General features: G+C 38.4%; 1 protein-coding gene across 1 annotated transcript in view; it reads right to left on the reverse strand.

The window, feature by feature from the left end:
* Positions 1-2250: 2250 nt before the first annotated feature.
* Positions 2251-12724, reverse strand: part of pipox (pipecolic acid oxidase) — a 47319-nt gene continuing 36845 nt past the window's right edge. The window contains exon 8 of the mRNA XM_062418721.1: positions 2251-4127. Within this exon, the coding sequence (XP_062274705.1) occupies positions 3997-4127 (131 nt within the window). The 3' untranslated portion in view covers positions 2251-3996. The remainder of the gene's footprint in view (positions 4128-12724) is intronic.

A 12724-nucleotide genomic window follows, 5' to 3' on the forward strand; every position in this document is an offset into this window, starting at 1 on the left:
TGTTATTTGAGGAGGGTCATGCTTGGTCTCTGTGAAAGGTTAAACATGCTGCTTCTGTATGTTACATGCTGAGCTGTAGTGTAGCATTAAAGCTGCTCACGTTCAGTCTTTATCATGAAAATGTGCAGTAACTACCAGCATACGAACATAAATCATACAGCAGTGGTTCTCAAACTTGTTCAGGGTCTACAGTGTTCACTAAACTGTAAAGACCTTCTTAAAACCACTTAGAATGCTCTTTAATACATTTTCAATCACATACTGTAAGTCAAAGAAGGACTGAAAACCATATTGGAAAACCAGTAGAAAAGAAGGCCCATGATTATGATTTTATTAACATATCAGGGGTGTCTGGCGCTCAGAAGGTAGATCGGTCGTCCAGTAATTGGAAGATTGATGGTTTGATTCCCGGCTCCTCCAGTCCACATGTCGTGTCCTTGGACAAGATACTTCATCTGGCTTTTGTCTAAATTATATTTATAGGTTTTATTGTGTTCTATCCTTTTATTTATTTATTTAAACTGTTTAGTCGATTTGTTTATTTAGTCGATTTATTGTATAATTTTAGTTATTTATATTATCATGTCCTCGTATTAATGTAAACTTTTTAATTCTGGTTTGAATTTATTTTTATTAAGTTGTCATCTTTTAATTTTTGAAAAAATGAACTTTGTATTTTATTTATTTATTTTTAGTTCCTTTTATTTATTTGGTTTTATTCAGTCTCTGGTGTGTCCTCACTGCTAATTGCTGAGGGTGGGATACAGCTTCCTCAGTTTTCAGTTGCCTTCTTTCAAGTGTGTATGCATGAGTTGTGTGTGTGTGTGTGTGTTTGGCTTTTGGTTTAGCTTCCTCTTAATTCTTGCTTGCCGTTATAATGTAAATCACTTTATGCTACATTTTACTGTATGAAAAATGCTATTTAATAAAGTCTGATTGATTGATTGACTTAACCCCAAATTCCTCCCAGTGGCTGTGAGTATGTATGAATGTTAGTTTCCTCCTGATGAGCAGGTTGGCACCCTGTGTGGTAGCTCCTGTTATCAGGGTATGAATGTGTGTGAATGGGTGAATGTGATATGTAGTGTAAAAGTGCTTTGAGTGGTCTAAAAGACTAGAAAAGTGCTATTTAAGTACAGTCTATTTACTATTTACCATTCTGTCAGTACTCCCCCAGCTGTATATGACAATTTCAAGTAATATAATTAATCAACTACTGTGACCTGGACTCAGATAAGTGTCAGAGATTAACTAGGTAGAAAATTATGATGAGCATTCTAGCTAGCTAACTAGTGACAGTGTTTGCTGCAGGTTTGATGGTGCTCACTGAAACTCCACAAAAAAGGAGTTGCACTGTTGCACCAGTCTCATCTGTAGTTTATAGATTCGTATCCCAGCAGCTAGCGAACAAAAACAAATGTTACTGTCAGCAGGAGGGACACAATATTCAACATATTTGTGAATAATATTGAAGGATTTTTGGAAAAAAAAGCATGCTACACACGTCCAGACCACAGCATGACACACATAGCACTGCATGGAAGAAAGCATCATTTATTGTTCCTTGAGAATCTGATTCATTCAACTTTAGACCCACAGCATATTTTCCTATACAATGCTTTCACAAACCAGTATGAACTCTGGACTGGTACCATAACACAAAGTTGCCATTAGCTTTATGCACAGAGAAGTGACTGAGCCCCAATCATGTGTCTAATGCTTGTACCCCAAATAATGTTCTTGTTCAGCAGGACAAAAGTTGTTTTAACAAAAAAACTAAGCTTTGTGGAATTATACAAGCTCCACATTGTTCCACAGAGGCGTTTCAGTTGGCTCTGCTTGATGATTATTGGTGTTTGAATATTTGCATTTGCATGTTTAATGTTCTTCTAATTCTTCCAATTTGCATAATGGCCCTTTGCAATCCATCTGAAGTCACTTAGAGGCAAGGGAGCAAATGGCTCGCTGAACTGCAGAGTTTCGCTGCATAATTTTCCCATTCCCACTGATGGCCTTGGTTGGCATCCATTGTAATAGTCCGTCTGATTAGTGATTAAAATGCTTACCGGTACATGGGAAAATAGATCCAGGCAATGGGCCACCTCTGAAGCCTGAGCATGCAGCTGGCTTCACATAGACAAATGGCTCACCGCTGATGTCTTTTTAACCATGTACTTAGCTGGTAAAACGCTGACTGCTGAGAAGGCAGCGAGGAGCTTGTTTACTGATGCGTGAAATCATACAAGCCAATAAGATTATAGCTTTTTTATTATTATTTGTCACAGATCAGTGAATTTACAATTACACAACAATGTTAGAATCGAGTTGTCAGTGTTGGAATTCAGTTTAAAATGAAGGCAGGATTAGTTTGTCCAGTTCATTACTTTATACTGCTTTATAGAACATCTAGACTTCTAATTCTACAGGACTTTTTCCCCCTTCCTTCTGTCATTCATCCATTCATTAATTCATGTTAATCTGTATAATGAAATTTGGATGTCATACAGCTGACTAATTAAAACAACAGTGATGAGGACTTGGTCTGTAGTACTTGGTCTGTAGTTCCACATGCAGCTCTGAGGTAGACTGCTCATAGTTTCATCACTAACCAGTTCCACCACAGTCACTCAGAACATGTACATGAACACAAGAAACCAAGTCAATGAGAGAAACCAGGTGATGGGATAACATATATTTGCATGCACTGTAGTAACTTGGTCACTTACAGCAGGTCAGTAATTAGACTTCTCCCCTTCCCCCGACCTTATTTTGGAAGCATTACTTTATTTAAAGTTTGAAGTATTGATACTTAACATCAGCTGAAAATCTTGTATGTATGTGCCAGTGTTTTATCTTTTCACCTCACTGTAGTGATGCAGAAGTGTACTCCAGGGTGACATCAGTTTTGGCTACAGAGCACAAGTCGGAAGGTAAGAGGTGAAATAGATGGAAATGTTCAACTAGACGGCAGCGACACACTGAATTTTTTCAAAGTTCAGCATTAAAAAATCTACTTATTTAGTAGGGCTGGGTATCGTTTAAAAAATTACGATATCAGTACCAATCCAAGTACCCTTAAAGTGATACTGATAATTGAGTATTTCATTTGATACCCAACTTCACCACCACAGAAGGGATGGGCCAATCACATGTCACATTAAATCGAAGAACGCTCGTGTTGATTGGCTGTGAGCAAGTCCATACAAATAGTCATATTTTCTAGCTCTGGGTGCAAAAAGGATTGATTGCAAGTATCATTTGACGGGAGATGTTTTGATACTACTTGGTTTCAATTTATTTTGGTCAATACCTTAAAGGTATCCAGTACTGATACCCAGCCCTATTATTTAGACAGTTTATTTTAAATTAAAGTATTTTGAATACAAGGATGCATCTTTACATGTAATGATCTTTCTTTTCATCCACTGGCGTCGATGAAAAGAAAGTTAAAGATCATTAAAGAAAGAAATCTGCTAACCAGGAGACATCTCCTCTCTAATACCTATCCTTTGTTTCTTTTAAACATGCTTTAAGAAAAACAAGATGAGAAGATCAATAACACGCTCAAGTCTGTATGGTAAATATGAAGCTACAGTACAGCCAGTAGGCGGTTAGCTTAGCTTAGCATAAAGACTGGAAGCAGGTGCGTTGCATTCCACGCCTGGCTTAGACGTTCAGTATTTCCAGCACATAAAACAACAACTAGTCACTCCCTGTTTCCAGTCATTATGCTAAGCTAATTGCCCGCTGGAACTAGCTTCATATTTAGTTTACATATGAGATTGGTATCGATCTTCTCATCTCACTCTCAGCAAATAAGTAGTTCCCAAAATGCTCAAGAAATGGTTTCATTACAATCTGATGGATGACACCATGTGAAAACAAAAACTGACATCACATTAAGCAGCAGACAAAATAGCACAATCACTGTGGGTTTCAAACTCTATTCAAGTACAATCAATCAGTAGTTCTTGATGGTATGTTGACATCCTGGCTCTACAAAGCTGATTTGGGGTTGGCCTGGAAGCGTCTAATACGGAAAGGTGAAAGGTCGTAGGACGGCACTTCTCCCAGGCTGAGCTCACACAGCAGCTTGCCAATGATTGGTCCAAACTTGAAGCCATGACCTAAAGAAGAGAATTCATTACAGTGAGTGAAGTATACGCAGGTCATCAATTCTTGTTATTTGAATAAAAGTCCTGCAGTGAGTAAATCCATGCTCTGCACTTTGTAGCTGACCTATCAACAAGTGAATACACAGAGGAGGACAGAGCTGTTGTGATGCCTGTCAGTGAGCATCTAGTCACCTTTAGTGAACCAGGACCAAATGTTAAATTAAGGGAGATTTGTGCTTTCTCTGTGTAATGGCTCAATGTGCACAAGCCCAGGAGTGACATGAGAGATCGTCTATTTTTGAAAATGCAGCAGCCTGAGTCTTCTTGTTGCTAAGGTCTGAGAGGCAAATTGTAAATGTCAACAGGGCTCGAGGAATGCAGCACACTGCCATCTGACAAAGGTCTCAGAGCTCCTGTGGTTTCTGCCTGGCTTTGAAGTCATAAAAGCTTGGCTCTGACAGTTTGGCCATGTGCATTTTCATCTCACCAGAGAAGGAGAATGGAAAACCTCAATAGATGGCCAAGCCCACAGGGTGACTTTGTAGCCATGGCAACCCCCCAGTACTTGCTTTAAAGCACTTGTGTCAGGCTTTGATGACAAATGCACGTAGTGAAAGAGGGGGTGGAAGGCAACACGTTTTTTTTTTCTGTATTATGGATAAGCCCTATGAACTTCTCCAATATGGTTCTGAGCGTCTTTACTGCTGCTACAGAGGAGATGAAGAATGAGCACATACAGTACAAGAAATATGTATTAGTACGGATAATTCATCAGAGCAAGTTGAGGCTCATTCTTTGTTTTCCGAGTTGTAAATGCAGTTCATGTCAGCATTCAATTTGTAATTGTGACTGTTAAGTTCCAACATAACCGATTTGGCACTTAGTGATACAGAGAGTGCCACAAAAGCAAACAAACATGGATGTCTAACCTTAAATCAGCTAGAGGCAAGGCAAATAAACACTACTTTAATAGATATAATGCTTTTTTAAAGCATTTTTTTATTAGTTATGCTCGCTGCATGGCTCGAGGGATGGCAGTCAGTCGACCATTGAGCACTTTGGGGGTGCGATCGTTGTCTGTTGTCTATTGCGATCACGCCAATAAGCGGTAACACAGAGCTCTCACACGCGCTGCATTTATAGTCACACACACACGCGCACAGTCACTCTCTAGTGCGCGCTCTTGCTTGTTTACTCCAGATTCTGGGAGATTACGTCTCATTTGCGGGCGTCAGGGAGCCGCTATCAATATGCGGGAAACTCCCCAGAACTTCCGGGAGAGTTGGGATGTCTGGTGCTGTCACAGGCCAGTAACATAACCATAGCGTAACCCCTAGATTCACAGAGTATAGGCAAAGCTGTAGCCATCAGCTTTCAGTCTGCTTTCAGTTCATTAAAGTTAATTCTAACATTTTAGTTAAAAAAGTCTTGTTTTAATCAGAGACTAAATAGCATAGCTTCTTTTTTCCGTCAGTAGACTGGATTTCCCCCTTATATTTCTTGCTTTGCTTTTCAAGTTTTATTTTTCCTCTATGACATGTCATATGTTTATGCCAAGTTTCCGAAATGTATGACCAACCCTGTACTCATATACTCTGCTATTAAGAATTCGATTAAAATTTTAATGAGAAAAAAAAAAAGTCTTGTTTTATTTTAAAGGTTTTAAGGCTGTGTTTTACTGGTGAAAATTAACATTATCATTATAGACTGTGTGAACCAAGCCAGCAGCTAGCATAAGGGTAAGCTTCACCATCTTGTCCAAATATGGTCATTTCTGGCTCCAAAAATCCAATATGGAGCTGGGCGTTGAAGCCAATTTGACATAGCAGCCAAACCGTGCAATTACAACGTCAAGTGATGCACACTGGCTCACAAAAACGATTTACCATAGACTAACATTGTGAAAGAGATGTCTGTAACTCAACGGATATTTTTTTGATTATCACAACCTGTAAAAAGACTTATTTCAATATTAGAATTTGATCCATTTGGTCCGATCACATTTCTAAAGTCTAGAAGAGCCGCATAATTAAATTGTTTTCTCCCCATTTAAGTTAACCTGATAGCTAAACTATCAAACGTCTCAATGTGGCCCATAGCGAGTGCATAGTATGTTTTTATATGGGTCATTTCTTTAAAACAGGAAGTGGCTTTTTTAGCCTTGTGCTACTGATCAACTGTGACAGGAATGAACAGGACACCGCCTCCAACACAGTTCTCTTTCTACAATTATGCATCAAAATGGGAGTCCACAAATCAATGGGTAACATTATGGTGGCTGCGTCCATTAATTTTTTACAGTCTATGATATATCACACTGGGGCTGCTTTGGATAACTAATAATACTCTGTTACACAGGGTTGCAGGTGTTTAGTCAAAGATCTATTACAACAGGTTAACAGAGTGCCATAAAATTTGGGAAATAAAACATGATGTAAACTTAAGCAGACAATGTCTCTGTGATGACTCATTTTAAGTGTTGATATATGTCACAGCTGCTGTCATTAAACTGAATTGTAAAATGATGTCACAGCTAATAGGCTATAGTTTTGTTATGCAGCCAGCTTACAATGACTGCTGGTATGAGCTCTGTTGTCTGACAACAGAAACACAGACATGTATATGAGATAAACTAGATCATTCATTCAGCTTTATTAGAACAGGGAAGACTTAAAGGTTTAGCGACAGAGAGTAGGAAACCTTCAGTTATCTAAAATTGTATTTGCCATAACTCATTTTCAATGTGGACAATGTGGACATAGTCACCCAGCTGTCTGTTTATGATGATGTTATCAGACAATGTTGGGATTATTAAATGATTTGATCTGCTACTGCATTCTTTTATTTCAGCTTTTCCTTTGAAAGATGTAAAGTAAAAATTGTAATGAAAAGATGGTTCATAGGTATAAGTTTTGCGATCTTTAAAGGTCTAATTACTAATGATTTAATGTTTTCTGTGATTCTCTGGGAATGATTCAGTTATAATATACATATTAGACTACAACACCATCTGACTGAATGTATGTTTTTATTTGGAATCCATGAGACGACAACAAAACTTTTCTGAACATTTTTTTTATAAACTGGAACACTAGTTTCCAAGGTCAAGGATGAAGGGGAAAAATCTTACTGGCCCTTCCTATAGCTTCCCATCACATTTCAGTCTTGCTCACTAGATGTACTTTGCTCAGTGTTGACTCACTGTGAGCTTTCCTGACTCCATGACAACTAAGAAAACTCCATCTGCTGAGGAAGGTCATGAGATGCACTTACAGTAGGCTGCGTTCAGACTGCAGGCAAATCTGATTCAAATCTGATTCCTTCTCAAATCCGATTTTTAGGCCTGACTGTCCACACTGTTTTTAACAAGTGTCCAAATGGGATTTGGCTCTGTTCAGACTGGACCACATTAATCACCAATCTGACAGGTTGCTGTGGCAACGTCGTTGGAGCGGAGGCGTCATCTAGCGTGTATTGTGTGATGTCATATAATTGTGACAGCAACAACAAACCCTCGAGCTTCGCTTGAATGGAGCCATCTCCCCAAAGATTAAGAATTTGGTTTGGTCCTCTGAAAATCGGATTTCATGTGATTTATGACTGTTCAGACTTCATAAGAGTCATCTGGTTCTAATCTTGATTGGCTAAAAATCGGATTTTGGCTTGCAATCTGAATGCAGCCTTAAAAGCTCCAGAAGCAGCTAATAAATGGAGCTTGACTTAAGATTTTTTTTCTAAACCACGACACCAATTTGTAACCTATTATCCTCATTTCCTCTTATAGCTTATATATTAGAAAGCAGTCAGATAAATCCAGAAATGCTCTTTCATTTTTCTCTACAGTGAAACTCTTGGCATCATAACTTCAACCCCCTGAAGTCATAGGACATGTGATGTGGAGGTCAATATATTTGGGGTCAAAGTTCAATCAAGTTACCTTTGGTTGCAAAACCTGATGTACAACTGTGGTAAATTGCAGCTCATGCAGGAATACAGTATTGTATATCCTGTACCAATCCCTCTATATCTCTATATAATCTCTCCAATGTCGCACTTCTGTATTTGGTGTAAAAGCAGGGTCAAACAAATGAAGCTTAGCGAAAGTTCAGTCAGAAGACTCTAAAACATACAGGCGTAACTGGTAACTTCTGCCTCCTTCAAGCATGCTCATCTATTACCTAGATTTCTATGTTTAGGACGTTATCTCAATTGTTGCCAGTCACCTGTCAATCTCAGCAACCAATAGCAAATCGCCCCACTTCAGCCTTAGCCTATCATCCTGTAGCGGTCCGTTTAAATGTGCCTCTCTCCCTTTGCTTCAGTCCTGTCATACAGCTGTTCCTGCGCCCCACCACCTCCCCATCTCCGCCATTCAGTCTCATCAGCAATCACCACCACCAGTGTCTGGACTTCATGGGGGATCTACATATATATGCAGCCATTCAGAGATGTTCAAACGCCAAAGACTTTGTCATTACTAAGATTTTGTAACATATTTACAATAAATATCTTTATTTGTCTCTCCTGACTGAAATGGTTTTTAGCACCACTAAAACATCATTGTTAAGGCTCTAACAATGAGGTTTGGCTGCAGCAAAATCATTATCATGTTCAGTTATTCAATATATCTGAATTGTTATCCCAGTATGTACACACTGCACTGAAAGCAGAGGATGCAGAGCAGGATATTAATTACAGATATAATTAGGTAAAGGACATGACTGCAGCAGAAGATGGAAAAGAGCCAGGAGACACTGTAAGGAAACTGTAGGAGAGGAGAGGTGGGGCACAGTCGGCCTTCTGGGTGCTTCCCCCATGTTAATTAGAGAAGAACATGAATGTAGACCAACGCACAGACACTTTCACCTTTCTACAATGGAAAAGAACAACTCATTAAAAGTTAAAGATCTGTGTCTTTAGAATATGTGGAAGGTTTGGTTTGGCTAGCTAGACAGCTCTCAATACTGTGAGCATATCTTATACTGAGAGTGTAATTTCTAATTCTGTTAAACCGTTGTCTTGATTTGACGTCATCAGCAATAAAGACTCACAAGACACTGTTGATGGTGAGGGACATCTTAAAAGCAGAAGGAAACATCTAAACATTATTTTAAAACTAGGATAAATTAGCTAGAAAAAAACACATTAGAGTTAGATACCATGGCTTGATCTGGCCTCTGATTGGCTGATGTATATACAGTGGAGCTGGTAGCTAATCATTATCTAAAGAAGTGGCTGCTGAGGGCCCGGGGGTTACTGATGTCCAATACAAGTCCTGTGTTTTGATTAGATCTGTTCTGTAAAATGTACTCTTACTTAAACAGCATATGTTTATTGTACAATCTGAAATCTGACTCTGCTGCCGAGACTCTACTTGCCTATATTTGGAAGGGCTTTTTAGGTTACTTTATTTAAACTGTAGCTGACTGATCTCCTTTAATTCTACATTTATTTTGGGAGAAACCAAATAATGGGATACGTAGCTGAAATGATGAGTGTGCTGGTTTGTTATGAATATAAGCTTTATAGCATTTATGTATGATTTTGTATGATGTTTAGTATGTGACATTGATTTTGTTTTGTGGTTAGTATATGACAACATACTGAAAGTCTTCTCTTGATCAAGAGTGGGGCTGAACCCAAATAACATTCAGATGAAATGACTCTGTATAATATGACCACACCTGACTGTCCTCAGGTCCTTTTCAGATTGGGTCTCCGTGGATGACAGCAGACTGGTGCACTCTATTAGGACAGGCACCGAAGGAGCTGAAGTTTGCTTACTCAGTTTCCCATCGAATCAACTGCAATGCCCTCTCTTAACACGTGGCAAGCTCCAAGGAAATGAAAAGACCCTAAAGCTCATTTCTCTTCACTCCAAATTAAGGACAAGCACCGGAGGGCCTGGAGATCGCAGCTGATTCGAAAAATGTGCTTTTCTGGTTCCACTCCAGCTGCAATCCAAACTTAGGACAAGCACCGGAGGGCAAGGAGGCAGATCTCATTACAACTTAGAGGGGAACCACAAGCATGGAATTTCCAGAGAATATTCTCTGGAAGGGGCGTCAATAATATCACCAACCTATATCAAATGATCTGCTCTAACAGACACAACCATTAGTAGTTGCTTAAAATACATATTAATGAATGAATTTTAGGCCACAATACATATTTACCTATTTTACAAAGCTACACATCCAGGTACCCAAAACAGCACAGTGATACTATCAGCTTCACTTAAAGGGAATGCTATCCATCTGAAACAACAATAGATGTGGATGGGGGGCATTCACATCCATTTTGGGGCATCAACATCCAACTTGCTTCCTCAAAGTGACTGGGCCTCTCATACAAGTGTCTTTCTACAACTGTGAGTGAAATCTTACCTGAGACTCTCTGCCCTCCACTGATTGTTCTACTGTTGTTGTCTAATTGCACAATTATGGAGACTGAAAAAGAGGTGCTTTTGTGTTCTCACACCAGCTTAATGACATTGCCATTTGTATATAGCTCCTTTTCCTGCACTCCAACAAGCCTAACACCTAACAAGCACAGGAGGATCTGATATTGATGCAGTTGATCCAAAAAGTGTCCTTTGTGTAATTAGGAGTTAGAAATTAGAAAGTTCATTACTCACATTAATATTTGCTTAAGTAATGTTATTTTTTATGTACATGATGTGTTGTTGAAGTTATCTTCTTATTCAAATGCAGCACAGCCTAGAGCCACAGCAACAAATTGGTGCTTAAAAGAAGATCAGCTGATCACACAGCCTGTCAGCAAAGCAAACAAGACCACAGGAGCTCACAGTACAAATCGATTTGGAAGTTATTTTGAGGTGAGTCATTTCCCCCGCTGCATTACTACAACCCACCTGCCAAATCCCACTTTTAACCCCCGCTCAGAACAAACAGCAGAGGGCCTGGGGCGTGTTACACATATACTGCTGATACACTGTTTGCTAATAGCTATTTCTGGGTGTTTTTTGATAATTTTTATCTCTAGTATTTGTTTAGAATTTTCTACATGCGTGTGAGTTTCAGCAGACTCATACCAACTGTTACTGTTTTTCTATTCAGTCTACGATGTGTGCTATTGACTGATTAGGTCATCAGCTCTATGATATCTGATACTTATACAGCTGTGCTGATCAGCCCACAACATGTGGAAGGTGATTTTTAACAGACCTCTTTTCCTTTTCTGCCTTGTTATCATCATCTGACTTTTCCTCCTTTTGGCATTATGTTTTTCCAGAACATTTCTGTCATTCAAAGAAAAGCTCGTCCCTATACCAAGTATATGTAACATTAACCTCTGGACTGTCTCTGACTGTCTCTTCTAGATTAATCTCAACTGTCTGCTCACTGGTTTTTCTCACCACTTCTTTACTGATGATATTCTATTCAATGTGTTAGGACTGAACTCTTTGTGATCACAGTCTGGCCTTGTGTATATATTCAACAAGGATTCAGGATCCAGCTCAGCTCTTCCTTATTCCCTCCAACAAACATTTTTGTTATCTTTTACTTTTCCTTTACTTCATTTTACTCATTTTAATTTAATTTAAATCTTTTTACAGTGCCTTGTTCATTTTATATGTTCTCTTAATGTCTTTTGTGTAAAGAACTTTGAATTGTCTTGTTGTTGAAGGTGTAATTCTAACTCTTTATTAATGACTTATAACTATTTATAACTATAGATGTTTCACACTTTCTGATCATCAGTCCTCAGTCCTGTAGTTTAAATGATAATGAATCGTTAGTAGTATAAGAGTTAATTGTCTGACACTTCCTGATACGTGATCAGGTCTTAAAAGTTATTAAAGAGTAAGGGTTCCACATGTTCTAAGTCATCAGGCCTGTGTTATATGTAAAAAGTATTTAATGAAAATAAAGTCTGCACTTACAAATATATTAATAAATTGTTAATAAATGGCTTTCCGTCTGGAGGCCCTCCAGCCCTACAGAGGGTGAGAGGTTGAACAGTTGATTGATGGTGTTTTTATTATCATGTTCCTAATAAAATGAAGCAAATGTTATGAGGAAGGATTTTTAATAAACTGACATCCCAAAGAATATACTTTTTAATGGCTTAAAATGGATTAATAAAGCATGAATTCATTATTTTATTAACCATGAATTAAGTCAGTAATTAATGTTAATGTTATAAATGGTTCCTTATCAGAAAGAGGAGCCACATTATTTAACTTAAAATGAACTTTGCTACCCCTTTAAAGACCTATGGCAGGTATAGTTAACAGCAATGGTTTTTCATTGGAGGAGAGTTAAATGGTGCAGGCCTGTTTTTCTTCTTTTAATTTGCTCTAGAATAAAATTCCTTTATAAACACTGCTTAGGATTGCATCTTGAGGGCAGAGTAAGTAAGGGCTAATATAGTGGGCTTATTTTAATACTTATTTGGGTAATAATGACTTGTATATTAATATATGTTCTGTGTGGAACTTAGAGACTAGAGACAAACTTCACTGTTATCACATACTATAGGATAAACTGCAGCTGATTGATAGTACTGTTGTTGTTGCCTTGACAACATGGCATCAACACATTGTTTTTGCTCCACTGCCATGGATTGGTTTGAGAATTATTTTT

This window comes from Scomber scombrus, chromosome 5 (assembly GCF_963691925.1).
Source record: "Scomber scombrus chromosome 5, fScoSco1.1, whole genome shotgun sequence".
NCBI lineage: Eukaryota > Metazoa > Chordata > Actinopteri > Scombriformes > Scombridae > Scomber > Scomber scombrus.